At 40.8% G+C, this 19,812-nt stretch overlaps 1 protein-coding gene across 3 annotated transcripts in view; it reads right to left on the bottom strand.

Moving 5' to 3' along the window:
- pde4d (phosphodiesterase 4D, cAMP-specific) overlaps positions 1–19,812 on the bottom strand; it is a 197,396-nt gene that overhangs the window by 135,357 nt on the left and 42,227 nt on the right. The window contains exon 3 of one of the 3 annotated variants that reach the window (XM_031750760.2): positions 18,898–19,136. In XM_031750760.2, coding sequence (XP_031606620.2) covers positions 18,898–19,136 — 239 coding nt within the window. Of the gene's footprint in view, positions 1–9,300; positions 9,519–18,897; positions 19,137–19,812 lie in introns of those variants that run through there. The other 2 variants (XM_039620674.1, XM_039620673.1) reach the window with 2 other exon arrangements.

The raw sequence follows: 19,812 nt of genomic DNA, 5'->3' as shown, positions 1-19,812 counted from the left end.
GTGGTCACTGCACATGCAAACTTTGCCAACAACACAGTGCTGTACCCTTTACACTTCAACTTTAGACACTTGCCGGAGTCGTCTTCTAATGACAGGTGTCGGCGCACGTCATCGAATCACAGTCGGGGTTTGTTCCACAGTTTTCTGCAAAAATGACTTTTGCGAGTTGTCGCAACAATCTCCCTCCATGAGTTTTGTGCCATCTGGAAATCCGTATGCTCATTATTGGTTTCAAAATTGCTGTTAAAGTTTCCAAAAATTTCTTACTGTCCCTTACTGTGGAGTAATTTGATGAGAGCTAATGCAGTAGTGCAGCGCGAGTACGAACAAATCCCTGCAGATGACACAGATGCCCCTCGGAGACTGACCTGCTCACACACTGGTGCCTCCAGTCTGTCAGTGTTACATATGAACCAGATGAGCTACTGTGTGAAAAACTTTGGAGGTGCACAACCAACCGAAACACCAAAAGTGACCAGTACGCCAGGCAGGGGCCTAAACTCAGCTTCACTGCTGCAAATACAATAAGTGAGATCACCAAGAAAATCACTGAATGTGAGTTATTTTGCCAATGGAGCTGTGTTAGATTAGAGCTCTAAACAACACTGCTGTTATACTCACTGATGATAAGCATCTCACTGCAACCACAGAGAATCTGGTCACCACAACTTGAAACATCGTTTGATGAAAATGCATCTTTTTAGTCTTTATTTAAGGAATTACTAACATTTAAAAATGCTTTGCTGTCATGCATTCTATTAAAATTCAACATTTAAAACTGCATCCTGATAGAAATAATGTACAAGTGAAAATTCTGCACAGGCCGTCTAAAAGCAATCAGCATATCTTAGACTAGAGCAGTTGCTAGCCCAGCAACACTCTTTATTACCCTGTTATGTGTAACATGATCAGCACAGCACAGCCAGCCAAGTGCTCAGGAAATCACCCAGCATCAAGCCGGCAGTCTGGAGTGGCTTTGGCTTGTAACCCCTTACAAGGCTGTCCTTCAAAAATGGGTTTCAAGCATTTTATTAGCCTAGCAGATGACCAGCGAAGGCAAAAGAGCCAGGGGAGGGCTATGAATAACAAATGCCCGTTCCTGCTGGTAAAAATTAGATGACCAGTGTCCTCCACTTCACATACACTGTTGGAGCTCTGCTTGTGTTTGAGTTTCAGCATTTCAGCAAATCTCCTCAGCTTTACAAAGCATTTTTTCCCCCCAGAGCCACGATCTGAACATTGTCCAGTGTCAAAACCATAAAAAAATGATTTTCCTTAAGCGGGACGTGTTTATCATTCATTTCCATAATGGATGTTTGCATTTAATATTCATGTTTCCAGTTTTTCCTGCTAATGTTAAACATCATTTGCTTTGGTAAAGAAAAAATAAACAGACTTTTTCACTTTTCCTCCAAAACTGCAGGCTTGATTAGACATAGACGGATTATGTTTTATTCAGAAATGTTGGTCTTAACCTCAAAACACAGAAAGCAATTCCGGCAACCACTTATTGTGACATCAAAATCGCTTGCACATACTGAAACAGTTTTTTGTTGTCACGAAAATGAAAGCATCAGAGGAGGCTGATCGGTCATTTGTCAGTGCAAAAATCGCTGCATTTGTATGCTTCAGAGCTCCATCCTGTTATTAAATAAAGCATCTACTGTAGGGACAAAAATACAGTGTGCTGGAATCAACACGCCATTTCATATATATTAAAGGCCAATGAAAAGAAAATATATATTGCCTTAAAACCTAGAAAAAATGCAACAGCCACTAGACTTGTAATGTACCCCTCTATTGTCAGCCTTGTTAAAGAGTTACGCAAGAAGAGAAAAAGACACACATGCAAATATCATGACATCATGAGGCTTTGAGACTAGCCTTTTTTTGCAGGTCTCCAAGACATCCATTAAGCCCTAGACTACATTTGCAATTTCGCCTAAAAGAAATCTCCAAATTTTAGTCAGTAACAGCTACGAGACACTGAGATGGAAATGGGAAGACTCGTGCTATATGGATGAGAAGCAGTAGGGAAAATTTTGAAATAAAGTCTCATTTTGTCTATAATCAGCTGAGAAAGCAAAACTCCATCTAGCTACTCTTTCAGCTGAATATCTTATCAGCATATCAATATATCTTATCATCAGAAAAAAAGCCCAACAAATTAGAGATGCCACAAGAATCTATAATTTTTTAGTACTTTGTTTTTAGTCTCGTAGGTACCGTAAGCAGTGTATCTACTGAGTCCTGTTATCAAACAAATATTACTCAGATACTAATCTAAGCTAAAACCTACCGACTGATTTAGAGGCTCGTTTGCAACAGAACTGATGATTCGCCCCTCACTAGCCGCTGAACACACAAACACCAGCACAACAAACCGGAAGAAGCATCTTAAAGACTGACACCCCTGTCTTCATGAGGGATTTCATGAGTCAGTATTAAAGTTTTAAACAGGTATAATAAATGTTATGGTGACTAATAAAATGGTAAAGTTATAGCAAATCTTATCAGTCCTGCCCATCTGTAATGTTGATGGTCAGTTTTAATTACATGTTTCTGAAAAGTTTTATGTTCCTGACTGAATTCGAGGACAGTCTACCAGAAGAAGTGGCAGCAGTCCACCTCAGCAAATATTTGATCAGCAATGAAAGTATGGTGCCAAGTCACCAGAGGCACAGGTAATAAACAGGGCTACAGCTGAGTACATTTTTACGGACCAGCATTGTTCTAATCTTGATTTTAAAACAATTATACCTCTTAATTTGTCATTTTTCCCCTGAAGTATCGAAAATAATCCTATATCCTGAGCATTTTCCTGAATGTCTATATCAAGTTTATAATAATTCTATTATTGTGACAACAAATCCTACATCTATTTTATACAGAATAGTAGAAGTTGGCATGTTTAGTACAATGTTTCCTGCTTGGCAACTTTTAATTAATGCAGATGCATTTTTATAACAAACAGCTGGGAGCCACAACACTGAGCTCTGTGGAGGAAGAGGTTAAAAATGTAGGCCTAAGTATAATCCCAAACACTTGTGGAAAACAGCAGTGAAAGTCCGGCATTATTCACTTCACGCTTACACAAATAACATGACTTAGATATGGGTTGAAAGTGTATATGAGAGAAAACTGGTGGTAAGGAAAATCTCCACCTTAATTACAATTTCCTATGGTTTTATGACTATTTGGATGCATTTAGAAAGGATTCACTACATTCCTTTAATTAAGCATGCATGTGACTGCATGTGTTAGGAAACCTGCTCTATATGCATGCAAAGGGCTGTCTGAGATATTTCATTATATAAGATCCTAATGCACATACTCAGCCTCCAAAGCCTTGGTAAGTCGCAAAGCTGATCCGAAGGGCAAACTCAATACACCTTCCATTTCTGTACGAATGAGTAGGTCGGCAAGTCACAGACAAGGGCTTAGCGTTCGTGTAATTACCAGCTCTGCCTGCCTTTCATTCTGGGACATGAAACACAGCAGAAAATCGTACAGAGTACATTTCACTCATGCCCCATTTAATTACCCAAGACACGCCATGTCTGATGCTGATCTCTGCTAATGGAAAGTTTACTACCCAGTTCCTAGTGTGTTTATTAACATGTTCTAGATATCTTCCTGGATGACAAAAGCCTTGCAGTAGATATCTACTGGGACAATACAAGAGCATGTGCAGTAAAGTTCTGTGCAAAAGTCTTGAATCACCCTTTATTTCTTTATATTTTGCTTTCAATAAGCCAGACTTTCTTGTAATTTTTAAAATGGTTTTGAGAAACAGAGTGAAAACCATGCTTTTTAATTATTTTAATCCCGGCCTTGACCATTTTCAGAAGAATGTTTTTCTTTGTATGTAAAGCCGCTTAACCCTGACCTACAAATGATTCGAGAATAAAAAAAGGCACCTAACTCAAGAAATTAACCACTCTTGTGTCTACACACAATAGACAACTTAATAAAGAACTAGTTTTAAATTATATCTTTAGCAGTCTGTAACAAAAAAACAAATTGTCACCGTTTGTTTCATCGAATCTATAAAATCTGACAAAGATAACACAGTTTCACAAGCATAATTTTTTTTGCACCAACAAGATGATTCTCAAAGAGCTATTAGCTGAAAACATGGTTTACAGTGTGTCCTTATAAAATCAGAGAAAGCTGGACAAGTGGGGGATAAAAGATCAAGTGGCCGGCCTAAAAAACTATCTAGAGCAGATGAACAGTATCTGAAAGTCATGGCCTTAAGAAACAGAAAAAAACTGACAAAAACCTGACACAGGACCTGAGAGATGCAACTCTCTTATTTAATACTTCACCTGTTCACTTAAGTCTCATCAGAAATGTTCTCAGTGGAAGGATTTTTAAGGAAGGGAAACAGAGAAAAAGCTGAGGTATGCCAGATTGCGCAACTGGACTGAACATGATGTCTTATGAAGAGTCCAAATTTGAAATTTTTGGTTCAAATCATTCTCAGCATGTACGGAGGACATCAGGAGACCATGACAATGATCCCAGACACACAACTAAAGCAGTAAAAGCAAACCTGGAAAAACACTAATGCTATGAAATACTATGAGTCACGGCTTGTCCTTGCAGAGTCTGGACCTCAACATTCTTAAAGCAGTGTGGGATCATCCTGACATAGAACGGACCAAAAGGAAGCCAAAATACATAGAAGAGAGTTGAATGTCCTCCAGGAAGTCCTGAAGACTACTTAAAAAAACTACAGGAAAGCTTGTCTAAGAGAGTTCAGGCTGAGATGAAGAATAAAGATTAACCCTATCCCAAATATTAACTTTTAATATGCTCATTAGAAATGTACAAATGTACTGTTTTTACCTTATATGCTGCATTTCCATTTCAAATCGCTGCACCTACTCGCACTTTCCTAGCAAAATATTTTAAAAAATGAGGAGTGACTCAAAATTTCTGCACAATACTGTATGCCTGTGATTATGGCTGTGAGTGGGGTTATATATAGCCACGTACAGAAAAGCAGTTCCGTCTTCACTCTCTAACACCCATGGGATCTAATGACACAGCCAGGCGGTTATGCTTCATCGTGGCTAAAAACCTCACTCTGGTAATGGCATTCACAGTAGGAAGACTGGCTGGAGAAAAATCAGCGGCCTTTAAGTACAATGCAAAGGTAGAGGACAGAGATAGAGTTTCCAAACTGCCAGCCGGTGATGAAGTAACTAAATATCCAAATTAAGCACTTTTCATCCTTTCTCACTTCCCTCTTCAGATGTTTCTGTTTTGCTTTTTGGGGGATTTTTTCTTTCAGTTTTGACATTTGCTTTTCCACCCACTGAATCATCAAATCTTAAATTGTGTGATTGTACAGCGAGAAGGCACCATTATCCTCCTCTTCACTGACATCTCTAAAGATAAAGATAACCCCCCCTGTAGCGTCCCCATGGCAGGGACAGGCAAGCAGCAGGAGAGGAATGGGAGAGATGCCATCTCCTCATCAAAGAATGCTCCAGATTTTAGCTGAGGTCTCACAGAAGCCCTGAGCAGCATCCAGGCCCAGCCTAGATTGTGACACATTTGGGTGATGTCTTTTACCTTGGGGCTGATTGACCTCGCACCAAACCAGCTACTCAGGCACACGCAGCCACATCGACAGTCCTCTCACTGAAAGATTTGCTGTCTCTTTCTCTGCATAAGATTGACATCAATTGTACGTGTTGAGCAAGTAGCTGGCACTTCTTATTAGTTTTCTACTGGGGCACTGCCGCAGAAGTTGTTTATGTCTGTCTGTTACAATCAGGAAACACGTCTTGTTTAGCTGACTTGCAGCAACAACTTGATTGCTGAATTTTCATGTGAATTTCTGTGACCTTCTGGAGCCTTGTTAATTAAAACCGTCAATCAAATAGGTAAATAATGCATGCATCACACATGAACACTAAGTAGCAATAAGTGTATCTGAAAGATAAAAAGCTTTTAAGCCTGCAGGAGAAATAAGCTGTGTTTCTTGTCAAGTAGCCTAGCGAAGGTTTTATGTTCACAATGGCTGTTAAAGGCTCTCAGAGAAATCCGAGTAAATGCCAGGAGGGGAAACACATTGCTGTTTGAATGACAAAATCAAAAATGCAAATGGCAAGCAATGTTATTTTAATGAAACTGTGGAATATGTATTTTACATGTTTGTATTTTTGTGCTAATGTGCTGTTCGGTTTCATTTTAAGCAACATTTACAGCTCAGTCACACTAGAGTAAAGAAAGGGACAGCAACCGCCTTGAGACTAGAAAAAAGTAAAGAAATTGCCTATAGTTGCATTGAATGTTTTCGCTGTTAGCCAACAACTCCAAGTAGTTGGGGCAACCAAGTGAAATTGAGAGATTAAGCGTATAGCATCCTTGAGCTCTGGCTGACCCGTTTCGATCGCCAGGTGACTGCACAGGTCACCTTGTGGGAGGCAATCTGTCTCCAACCAATCACGGTCCGACTCGGACCGACTGCTATCACTCTCAGACAGGTTGTCAAAGGTTTGCAAACAATTGGCCTCTAATTTATAAACACAGACAGATTGCCAACGTGTTGCAATCAATCTGAGTCAGTCTGCATTGATGACTGGAACTCATCCATATTCTTCCACTTATCCCACTCAGGGTCAAAGAGGGGACAAGCACCGAGGCAGGGTCTACCCTAGACTGGTCGCTGGTTTGTCACAGGGCTAACACAGAGAGATGGACAACCACTTACTCTCACATTCACTCCTATACTCAGTTTGGAATCATCAATCAACCTAACCTAACGTCTGTGGGAGGAGGCCACAGGACCCAGAAAGAATGCACACAGAAAATATGCCAACATGGATTCAAACCCAGGACCTTGCTGTGAAGCAACAGTGCTAACCACCACCACTATCTGCAACGAGTCTCTTTACAATAGATGACTCCACTATATACTGCTGCAGGATGTCATTTTGCAGTTAAATCGCCGTCCGGCAGCAGTTACATCACTATTATTTCATTATTTGTGATTCCAATCTGACCTTGTGACAGGACTCTAAAAATAAGTAGTTAATATGAATTTCTGTTTGATGAGAATTTCTGTGTATTGGCAACGGATTTGCAGTTTTCGCCAATGTATTCAGAGTTAATTACTGTATTATCACAAATATTTATGTACTGATGGGAGACCAACTCCGTGTTATTGCCATTTTATCACTGTTTTGATGCAGTTGTTTGAAGATGGCAACTGACTGTGAGTGGTCGTAGACCCGATCCCCGTCTTTAAAGCAACCATTTCAAAGGCAACAAGATCTCATGTTCATTGCGCACAATTATATTAGATTTGTTTGTGCTCTAGTACATCTAGCTGGTCTTCTGAGTGTTTTGTAACATATTTTGTGTCACACAATAAGCCCAACTCTTGGAAAAGGGTGTAATAATACGATTATATATCTAGATTTCCAACTGATGTTCATCTATTGACATGTTCACTGGATGAAGGTCCCTGTGGGGGGCAGTTCCTGAAGACACTGAAATCAGGAATTACTAAAACATGCAACCCATCGAGCGCACATAAAAATCAACAACCAATTACATGAGCCTATTGACCAAGTACAAATAACAGTCCAATGGGCTGCGGTGTTCAAGGGCCAACATTGATTTGGTTTTGTGTTAGTGTTCCTGCATATGTGCTGGAGTGCAATGTGCCTCTTGCGTAATTAGCCTCCCGTGTGAAATTCAATTTCTTTGGGTTAATCCAATTTTAATTTTCCTTCTGAAGCAAATGTATGAGGTGCATAAACGATCTTCAAATGTGCGCTTGCATCTTCTTTTGCAATTGAAATCAATATATTTTCAACATAGCATTGCATGGTTGTTTTACTAGCCCCACACACCACCACCTCTCACCACTCCCTCCTTCCTTCCCCCTCTCTCTCTCTCGCTTTCTCTCTCTCCTTCTCTTTAGCCTCTCCTCTTTGTGACAGGAACCATTCGGCTGGCCAGACGAGCCAGTGTCCTTTCTATAGCTGACTGGTGACTGGACCCTGCAGGCGAGTATCACTCATATCTAAACCAACATTTATAAAAGAAAGGAGGAGGAAAGAAGAAAAAAAAAGGGAAACAGCGAGCCATTTGACAGAAACTTACATCCACAGCAGTCACTTAAGCCTGAGAGCTGAGGTGACCTTCTCAGATTTCATTTCATTTGGTCATTTTTTTTCCTCCCTCTTTCCCAGAACATGTGAGTAATTAGAGCAGAAACATTTCCCTCACACACCCAGGCTGGCTGTCTGAGCACGGAGGTGCTTTTGTGTCTCTGTCTGTATGCAGACGAGATTCACTAAAACTATTGTTATGGCAAACATTGTTACAGTAGCTCCTCTGGATAGCAGATAGACTGTGAAAACACAGCAGTTGTCGAGAGCATGTGCGTTGTGATTATCCATGTTGTCACATGCAGTGAGTCATTTCAGAAGATGTGGTGACCATATAGCAAAGACCTCCTACTATATCTACTTTGCTTATCGAGAGCAGAGTGTAGTGCCAAATGCAGACATGAACGCTGAGCTTCTTGGAGATACTAAAACTAAGTGGAGCCCATCCCTCAAGACCCCTAAACACTATCCTTAGGATACAAGGAGGTTGCATATGTGTTACATATTCAGGATACATCACATATGAATAATTCCTGTGACCTTCCTTTGGTTAAAGCCTGCTTCTGACTCCCACAAGACTCTTGTCATTCTACACAATGACAAGTGTGCCAAATATAGACCACCTAATTGATATTAACACAGAGAATGGCTTGTGATAACTAAAAAAAAAAACTCTTTCACTTTGAATCATTATTCTTGCTTTTCTTCTCTCCAGTATGACACATCTTTCTGACCCAAATGAAACAGCTATGCGTAATCTTCCGTACTCTCTGTTATTAAAGCATATTTAAAAGACACAAGTTATGGGATGAGGTGGTTTTATAATTGCGAAAGAGGGTTTATACCGATAAGACTGTGTCCGTTGTTTCTTTTTAACCCTTTAGCGCTGTACGGCATATAGCATATAGTTTATTCATCATCTTCTTCCTCGTTACAGCGCAGTAAATGTTTGGGACCATATGTTACAAAAAAAAGTGATGTAAAACAGAGGTCGAGCACAGTCTAAGCAGAAAGATGTACTGTAACCCTCTCAAAGTTAGGACTAAATAAGAACCGAAACACTTCTTCGCTCAGTCAGCCACACAACGCCCATCTTCATCGAGGGGGAATTAAAAGGAAACAAGCCGAGGAAAAGCAGTTTCCTTTTATATTTTGTCCTTACCGTCGAAGACCTTGAAAGGACGACGGCCACGACATCCTTGATTTCTTCAGCCCGGGTCGGTGCCCCGTGTCCACTGCGTAAGTCCGGTCCATGTTCCTCGGGTTAAGGTATCTCTCGGTGTCCGAAAAGCCTCTTTGTCTTACACGGTCGTTCTTGCGCACTACCAGCGCGTGGTGGAGCGGAGAGAGCGCTGCCTGATTCTGCTGCCTCCACAGATGTTTGGGCGCCTTTGCACTCACGCCGGTTCCGCCGCCAGCGACCAGAGGCGCCGTCCCCACTTTCCCACAGGCGGGATCCATCCTCCTCCCCACGCTGGTTATAAAATTGTTTTTTAAAAACTAAATCTACACTTTGGGAGCATTTAAGTTGAATGAGTCAGGAAAGCTTGCAGGAGGTTGACTAACAATTGCGAGTTCAGGTGTTTTGTTTTTGTTTTTTTAATAAAACAAAATTAAATAATACAAGTAATTAGACAACTTTGTTGTTTTGTTTTGCTTTTTTAGTTATTCTGGGTGCTTTACGTCCAGTTTTTGATTTTAAGCTCACGTAATGAGCTTAACTCCATCAACTTTATCGCTGACACCATGCGCAAACACACTGAAGCAGTGAGATAAAAACGAATCCATTTACGCATCACGAGGAAGACCTTTAAACTGCAGTTTTGGGGATGTGTCCCTGAGTAAAGCTACGAGAAAGAACTCTCAGGTCAGTCTGGTTTCCAAGTGCTCCCCACTTCCTCCGCACACGCCCATTTCTGCAAGGTGCTTGTATTGCTGCGGCAGTGCGAGATGTTCAGCACAGGATGGTCCAAACGGACGGATGGTCTCCCCAAATGATGCAAACTTGTGCAAAACCAGTTCAAGGTAACTTGGCGCAGAGTTATGCGTAAAAGCATCCGGACCTGACAACACTGTCTCCCGTCTTCATGTCCCCTGCAGGAAAAAAGCGGCGACAGGATATAGGGAACAGGATAATACATTAAACATGAGGGACCCACCCAAAGTACCTCCCCTAAAAACCTCCATGATTGGAGAAAAAAAAAAAGAAAATCAGGGGGTGGGATTGGGCAGAGCCTCTATATCATATAATACCACTGAACCAGTTTTATGACACAATAGTCCAAATAAAATTTAGGTTTAACACACACACACAAAAAGAAACAGTTTTTGTGGAGATGCACTGGATGGAATGAGAAAATGAGAAGCATTTTTATAGCAGCTGACATTAAACACACTGCAGGTAAAACAAGTTCACCTTCACACTAATTAATTAAACCGTTCCTGTGATGTCCACAGGGTACAGGGGAGCGCAAACATCCAGCCACCTTGTTAAATCCCCCCCGACTCTCTTCTGTTTGTCTTCATTTTCAGGGAAAGGGGGACTATCAGGGAAGAGTGCTTTATTTCCTTCCTCTCCTCACACTTCCCTTGCAGCTCAAGCCCATTACTCAAGAAAATAACAGCGTGGGGAATGTCATCTCTCCAGTCTTAAGCGCAGAAATGTAATCTGAGAAACGAGGTGAGAGAAGACTGAAGTGGCGAGTAAGAGTATTGGTAGCAGGACAGAGGAAGGAGAATAAAGAGCGCATGCCTGCCATGTATGCATACACAAGAAGCTCATGTGTTTGCTTTGTACGCGTCCAAGTTTACCTACTTAAGCCAACCAAACGCCCTACAACAACACGCACGGCAGAACCAAATACTCTACATACACTCTAAGAACTGACCTGAAACTTAAACCACAGGCTATAGCCATTTCATTTACTTTCCATTGCTTTGTTGCTAAACAGGGTCATAGGTATAAGAGTATCCCAACATGTATTTGGGGTCACCTTAAACAAACACAATGCCGACTACTTGTTTAATATAAGCAAACCCTCTATAAAATGTTTCCCCCTAATGTTGCAAACATCTGTTGACACATAAATCTATCAGTAGCCAGCACAGCCATGTGTAATCTTCTGCATGCTCTGTTATTAAAAATATTAAAAAGCTACAAGTTATAGGGCGGGGTGGTTTTAATTGTGAAAAGAGGGATTATACGCAATGCTCTAATGCTTATAACACCGTACGCTCGATTTCATCTTCTTTTTTTTAACCTTTTAGCTCTGAGCTGCACATAGCAACACAAAACCTTTGATCAATATAATGAAAATACAGACACAGCAGAAGATTTTAAAGTCAAATAACTGTAACTGAATCAATGTTTATCCCAGCTGTCACTCTTGAAACATCTGTGACATTAACTGGCCCCCTGCTTGACCTCCTTCATGAATGTTTGATGGACGTTTTAGCAAAGTGGATCTTGTTCAGAAGAATTTTTGTATATTATTCTTTTATTAGTAAGATTTTTTTTTTTAATGTAGCACGATGGATGAGTCATACACACAGAGGTTTATTATAATGCTTAAAAGAGAAAAGCAGAGAGGTAATTGTTATGCACTGTGACACATTTGGCACAAATTTGTTTTTGTATTAATAAAAAAAACTGTCTTCCATTAATATTAGTCTATGAATTGAATGCTACATGGCAATGGCTTTGTACTGAAATGTCCCTAACAATAGAAATATGATTTCTTTTTCTTTTTACTGGTTTGCAAGCGAGGGTCTGATTGAGTGACAATTAGATGTGGAAACAATGTCCCCCTCTGGCCGTCCACCTCAATAACCACACTGCGCCATTTCTGGCACAGGATACACACAGGTCACGAGTGTTTAAATATCTTATATATGTTTTTATATATACAGTGCTCAAAAATAAAGAAATAAAATGACATGTTCTTGGACAAATGTTAGTGGGCTGTGAGTACAGGCCTTAATTCCACCTTCTTTGTTCTATTTCTGACAGTTTAGTCAGAAACACGCACGAGCAGCCCGCTGGAGGTCATTTTTCTAGCGCTCTGGTAGCTCCTTCTGTTTCTCCTCCTGCTGCTGGGTTGAACCCTTCTATAACCCTGCCCAGCTCTCCTCATATAAGAGCCTGTCTCATAGTATCATAGTATCTCCTCCACAATCTTGAGACTGTGGTGGGAGACACAGCAACCCTTTTTAAGATCGCAAGCGTGGGTGTGCCCTCCGGAAGGTAAGAGATGGACTACCTGTGCAACCTGAATGGGCTGCATGTACCATCTCATGCTATCGGCAGGTAAAAGGACACGACAAAAAGCAAAACTGGAGAAGAAAATACTCCCTTTTTGAGGGCTATCTTGTGGTTGCCTACCAGTGTACCTGTTCACCTGCTTGGATTTCCACCAAAGCAGGTGAAAGTAGTTTTTACCTCTGAAGTTTAACTGACGTTCTGTTATACTGTGTTCAAGCGTTCCCTTCATTTTTTAGAGCACATTTAGAATCCTTAGTTTATTTCATGTGTCACACCAGTTTTCCCCCAATATATGTTTCTTTTCTGTTCGTGCTGAATTAAACCGCTAGGAGATAATGGGAACAAGAGAAGTATAGTGCAGTCAATAATTAGTGATTACACCTGATTGCTCCAATACTGATCTTATTAGTACTGGAGGATTCTATCAAGACACACTTTGCTGATTTACATTAAGTCGTTTTTTTAATCACGGCACGATTGTCTAAGCTTCCTATAATAACTATATTTGGCGCTAACCTAAAAAATATTTGCATTTAAATGTTTTTTTTGGGGAAAAAAAATAAGTCAAGTAGCAGCCTTATGTTTCCTCACATACAGGAGAATGAACTCAATCAGTTCCTCACAGTGAGCTGTACAGACTTTTAATGAAGAAAGAAAAAAACAGAACTGCTATTGGATTGTTATCAAGGGAGAGAAAGTGGAATCTCTAGCCTGTATCTATAACCTGTGTGTGTGTGTGTGTGTGTGTGTGTGTGTGTGTGTGTGTGTGTGTGTGTGTGTGTGTGTGTGTGTGTGTGTGTGTGTGTGTTTATATATAATGAAAAATAAATAAGTGTTTATTTCCAGCTGATCTCTCACATAACACTCCAGAGATGACATTTTAGTGTTTGGAAAATCAATAGAGTGGTAGCTGATTTGATCCAGTATTGAGTTAATATCCAGCGCTGTTATTGTTCTGCTGTTCTCAGTTAATGTCTTTTGAGACACTTATTTTCTCATATTAATAAGTTAATTAATACCTGTTAGCTGGTGTTTGAGCTCTTCTGTTGATTTGCTCGTAACGTGTTGGGCTCATGTGCGAAAGAAATCCATGCACACTAATTTCTATTTAATGTAAACTGTATACAAAAGATGGGCCGAACTGCTGCAAAATAATACACAGATGCCTGACAATCAGGGCTAAGTAGCAGCCGAATAAAATTCTCACTGAGGCGTTCTTGGTAAGTGTGTTAATACAATCAGCCACACATGTGAAGCCATATTATTGGTCAGATGACTCAACTGAAATGCTTCAATAGGCACCAACATGACAAAAAGGGAGAATCAAGAGCTCAGGTTCCTTCTTCCTCTTCTTCTTCTTTCAGCTCCTCCCTTTAGGGGAGCATCGTAGCATCCTCCTCTCTCACATCAACCCTTTAAATGTCCTCCTTCACTACATCTGTGAATCTCCTCTGTGGTCTTTCTCTTTTTCTCCTGACTGAGAGCTCCATATTCAACATCCTTTATCCTTTATCCAATATATCCACTGTCCGTCCTCTTAGCATTTCCAAACCATCTCAACCTGAGCTCTCCCACTGACTTACTCATTTTTAATCCCGCCCACTCTGGTCACACCCAACAAAAATTTTAACTCCTTCAACTCTGCTTCCACCTCGTCCCCCAGTCTTTTTGTTAGCATCACAGATGCCAAACCATCATTTAAAGCTTCCCCTTCACTCTTGCTATCAATCACCCCTCTGGACCCTGACTGCACCAAGGTCTTCACCTGTGTTGTGCACTGTCCAGTGCTTCGGATGTTTGACCCCAGGTATTTAAACTCATCTAACTTCATTACCTTTACTCCTTGGACAAAAACTCCAGTTCCAGCCACTGGAAGTAGTAGAAGTGACACATCAGACAGCTATGGTCTAAAGCCCCCTGTAGCACCTGTCAGTCAAAGTGGTGATAAATGGATTGGTATTTGGATAGCGCTTTTCCTCTCTGATTGAGCACAAAACCCTCACTCAGCCAATCACACACATTCATACAGCACTTTATTCTATGCCTAAGCACCTTGTATAAAATGTAAGCACACACTCACACACCAATGAATACTTCAGGGGAAATTCAGTATTTGCCCAAGGATACCTAGTAGATGACCCACTGTATCTTGTTAGCTGAGCTATTCAAAAAAAACCAAAAAAAAAACACCCTGCATATTTGTGATGAAGATAACATAAAGTCCAACAGGTCTATGATTCATTTTTGGAGGATGCATGAAGTAGCCCAGTTCAAGTAACTGCAGCTTTTGGCGCTTCTGTGGCAGCTTCATTTTTCAGCTCTGGAGATTGTTGGCTGTTATTTAAACTCAGCAGGTTTTCATCCCCTATTTTCCACTGTTACATTATTTATAATATCAGCAAATCAGCTTCTCTTGGGATATTACAATAAGCGTGTGTTTATATATTGCAAGGCTTTGGGGAGACTCAGATTTTTTAGCTGTTATGCAGCGGGTAAATACTGGTGGTTTTGCTAGTCGTAGAAGGGAAGCAAAGACAAAAATACTGAAACTGTTTCATGGAAATCAGTCTTTTATATTAATTATGTGAGGGCATCTAATGGAAAGACAGCGCACCACTTTTTGACCATTTCATTAATACTGAAGACAGTCTCATTTGGCAGCATACAAAGTTAATGTCACTAAATTTTACTAAAACACTGCAGTTGGAGCATTTAAAATGGCACGCCTTTCAACCCTAATGCTTCCCCACTGTATATTTCTTCCACGCTGCTGTGCTGAATTATGAATGAACGGAGCTCGAAGCAACGTTAAGACATATGACCTTTGTTAAAACTCTTCCCAGCATCCATTTCCTCCCTATGCCTCTTTTTTTTGTCTTTAATTGATCATTCTATGTTCAGTTGTGAAAGTAGTCAAATTTACTGGAAATGGGTTTAAAATAATGGATTGCGATTTTGAGTCGGTCAAAGCTGAGTGACAATTAATCTTAAAAATAATCAGTAACATAATCGAAATGTTGACAAGCATGTAATATATTACACCACAAAACACTGATTTAACATGTAACAGTATTTTTGGTACTGCTGGCAGATTAATTTACAGAAAGATGACAAAAAATGTTCCCCCTTTCATGTTCTCCTTAAGAAAAGGCTCATTGGGGCAGCACAGAGAAGTCAATACAGCTACGTGAAGTAGAAAAAGAGCTGACAGGCCCCCTCCTGCCTTTGTCTTCTTAAAATAATCACTCAAACCATCTTTAAAAATACCAAATCCCTGTCTCGCAAATGCAACACGCTTTTCAAAGAGTGGTCAGCAGCCCACACTTGGGAATAGTCTGCCCTTTTGTGAAGTTCAAATAAAAGTTTGATGACCGTGATTCAGAGAGGACAGGCTGTCTCTGTATCTAATATTTGACACTTTTTGGCATTATCACAGTGCCATAATAAATTATTCAGTATTGACTATGTTTCTGTATTATGGGTAGCAGTTTCTGCTGCTTATACAGTGCAGCTGACAATGTGTGACACATCAAGCTGCAGACGACACCGCCAGAAACAAAAACGAAAATATACTGTATTTCCTACAATGAAGATGCTCTTGACGTGTAACAGCAATTTTGAAGATAAAGAAAGCCTTTCAGCGCTATTGTGAATCAGAGTTGCCTTGAAAATTGCTCTGCCTGCCTGAAAATGTAATTTAGACACAACTGAGTGTCACCCACTTCTCACGCTTCCTTACAATAGAAGTCTACAAGTCAGCGGCACTGTCTTCTTGCTAAAGTGTGTTCACAGCACCCTATAACAAACTCCTCAATCTTAGGCTTAATAAGAGCTGCTCATTTCTCTGTTGGTTGTTCGTCGTTTGGAGTCAAACTTGGCAAAGAGAGAAAGGGAAAAGGACAAATCAGGGGCACCAAAGGGAAAATCAGAGCAGGACGATCCATTTACTTTCACATCTGGCATGCGATGAGCCACCGAACAATGTTATGCAGGTAGCACAATGTGTGTGTGAAATACCGAGCTTTGTGAAGCATGCCAAGGTGATCAAAGACGAGTCAGAAGAGTGCCACTTTCCCCTTGTCACGTTTCTAAGTGCGATACTAACCCAAGACAATGGGGATTTTCCATTGACAGATAGGTTTGACCACTGAAATTATATGCTTCTTCAAACTGCCTGAATATATTTCCTTTTCTGAGTTAAATTATGACTTCCCCACTAGACCACTGGCTCTGATACAGAATGCTGTTTGGTACATTGTTCCTCTCTCCCCTCAGAGCAAGCTGGTTGGAGGCTTGGTGTTTGTCTGTGCCAAACCTCATTTCATCTGAGGCGCTCATTCTCCAACATTCTCCGGAGAGGCTGCGATTCTTTTCTTAGTTGTGGTGCAATCTTGTTTTCCAATCACGGAGAGGCTGCGAGGCTACACTACAGACTGTACAATATGTTAAAGAACAGAGGATAAAAATAAACGCCACCTAAAAGGACTCGGCGCACTACACAATAGATCAATCAAATCCACGGTTCAGTCCCTGCTTTTAACTTGTTTAGCATGTTTCACACGGTAAATTACATTCACTCTTTTAAGATTAGTGAGTGTCGGTGCTGACAAACAGAACTCTATTAGACCTCGACATCTGATGAGTCACGTTCTTAACAGCATGTAGCCGACAGGAATAATTTAAATGCCAATGGTATGCATGTTATTTATCCACTAAACAACAAGCACACTCTGCACTGCTGCCAAATCATGCTGTATTTGATTTCTTACCTTTCTGATTGTTTCTATTCATTTCGCCACGCCATGAAACTCAACTTAAAGACACCTTAAAGCTGTGAGAAGCAGGTAATCTGTCACAATAAGGAGCTGTATTCATATCTTTAGTTTTTGTATTATCATAGTTATCATATTATCTAGTTAGGCTAAAATAATGTGACTGATCTGAAAGCTCATATTGTTGCTATGTTTAGTATACACAAGTGAGAGTTGGCTGTCCAATGACAACCTTTTTCAGTTTGATTGATGCACAAACCTCACTGCCAGCAGCTATTTTTAGCTACTTTTGTCCTCTGGGTTCTTTACTTACAGCATATGAGTCCTGTTTCACAGGAAGGACTTTAACTATGTCTGTCATTTGATTCTAAAATACAATAAAACACTGTTTTCCAAAGGGACGCCATGGTGGCTCAGTGGTTCGCAACGCTGCTTCACAGTGAGAAGATCCTGGGTTCAAAGCACCATCTGGCTGAGGCCTTTTCTGTGTGGAGTTTGCAGACAAAGACATGGGGCACCCACATGTATTTAGTGGGTTAGGTTAACTGGTGATTCTAAATTACCCAAAGGTGTCAATGATAGTCTGTCTCTGCGTTAGTGCTGTGTGCCCTGCGTCTTTCCCTCTGGTAGCTGGGACAGGCTACTCCCTCCTCGCTACCTTCAATTGGAGAATAGATGGACTATTTTCCAAATACTAGCTTGACAATTTCAGTGAAAAGCTGGATCTCTGCGTAAAACACACTTAAATCACAAAATGTCTCGCCATCATTCGGGCCCTTCTTTGCCGTAATGACAGCATACACTCAAGCTGGCGTGAACTCAGTGGCGGTGCAAAACTCTGATTGCCTGTGTTCACCCACCATGATTTAACACTATTCCAAAGATTTTCTTCTTGGTTTTTCTCAGACTTCAAGAGTCCCCACAAAAGTTCAGCTGGGTTGAGGTTGGGTGAGGAGTCGTCTTTGATCTTTGTGTCCTCGCCGTGCAGAGCATGAATCCTTCTCTGAAAAGATTTGTCTCTGACGGCTGAAGTGGTGCCATCAGCTCAGCCTGGGTAGACTTAGCTCATTGCAGGTGTACAACTCCAGAGAAGTGAAAACATCCTCAGATTTGTAAATAACAAACGCTTTATTTAATCAGTAAATAGTCATCTGTGAAATGCTGGTATTTCTTCACCTACCTGAAGAATTTGAGCTTGTAAGGCAGTGAGACTGCTGCTTGTCTTAACACCAACAGTCTTTTGACAGCCCTTGTGCTGATAGACATTCAGGTGATGTCTATGAGTGGGCAAAAACTTGTATGTATCTGCTGAAACCTGTTTTTGTACCACATAAAAGCCCTTTAGCAACCCTGATTATCTGAGTTTGAGGATAACAATTCCTGGCTTGTAGTGACAACTAAACTTCTGATGCTACATGTGCATCTCTTTAGAGGTAGATATAGTTCCCTTAACTCACGGCATAAAGCTGTCAAGTTCCTAACTGAAGTGGGACTATTTTTCCAGGAACAGACTTTTAAGCAAAGGCAAAAAAAATCTGAAAAACTGAGTAAATCTTTGGTAAATGGTTTAAATCATGTAAATTATTTACAATGAGTATATAACGATCAGAGCTCAGCCACCAGTAAAGTTTGAACACATTGATTTCAAACTGTATGTAGAGTCGAAGTTACTTGGAGGACTTAAAAAAACACTTTTAGGAAAAGCAGCACACCCACATCGTCCTACCTGCTGGTATCAGCCGCGGTTATAGCGATGAGTGGCGGTGTGCGCAGTGGCAGTGTTGTGGGCCGTGGTGGGACTGTCACTGTGTCCGGCTCCGGCTTGCGATCACAGTAGTACTGCTCTGCCTGTCGAAAGGCTAAAGGGGGCAACTGGACCGTCCTACAGGAAAGCCTCCGCACCATGAAGGGCTCCATGCAGGTGACTGGCCCCGGTTCTGGGGAGTCGGACGAGTCATCGGACACCTGGAGGGGGATGATAGAAAAGCAGGTAAATTGAAAATGCTGCGAAAATGCTTCACAGATAACAGAGTTCATCCTAACGAGGGTGAAACATAATACGAAAAAAGAGGGAAAAGCAGGATCAGAAACAAAGGGAAGACAGAGAGACTGAACTCTGGTAGCAGCTTGGAGTAAAATGGCAGTCAGGTGGTTTTGGTAAATACAGAATCTCTCTTTCTTTCCTTTACTTAAGGCGTGCAGTGCTTGGTTGGTAGTTATGTCCATCAAAGGGCATAAAAACCAATGTACTGTGTGTTTTAGCCTTCTGATGCCTCTCTTAGCACAATTTTGCCTTGTGCTCAAAGCCAAAGATTACTCCTGTCCAGAAAAGTCCATTAAAAGACATCTTGCTCTCTAAGCCTTCAATACGTGGCCAGACCTTTCATGCAGCACCACTGGTACATGCTTTCACTTGACTGTTTATTGATGAAAAGCACAATCTGATAAAAAAAAAAAAAAAAAAGGAAAATCAGGCTTTTCTTGAGATCTAGGGCATCCTTAACTCTGACTTTTAAAAAATCACATTTTATTAAGTACACTTTGCTAAACCTAAAGCAGTCTAATACAACTGTCCTGCAATAGATCCTAATCCCTGACAGAGAGAGGGTGGGCAAAAATGATAAAATTTCCAGTCAGTATA

This window comes from Oreochromis aureus, linkage group 12 (assembly GCF_013358895.1).
Source record: "Oreochromis aureus strain Israel breed Guangdong linkage group 12, ZZ_aureus, whole genome shotgun sequence".
NCBI lineage: Eukaryota > Metazoa > Chordata > Actinopteri > Cichliformes > Cichlidae > Oreochromis > Oreochromis aureus.
This window is presented reverse-complemented; position numbering and strand designations above follow the sequence as displayed.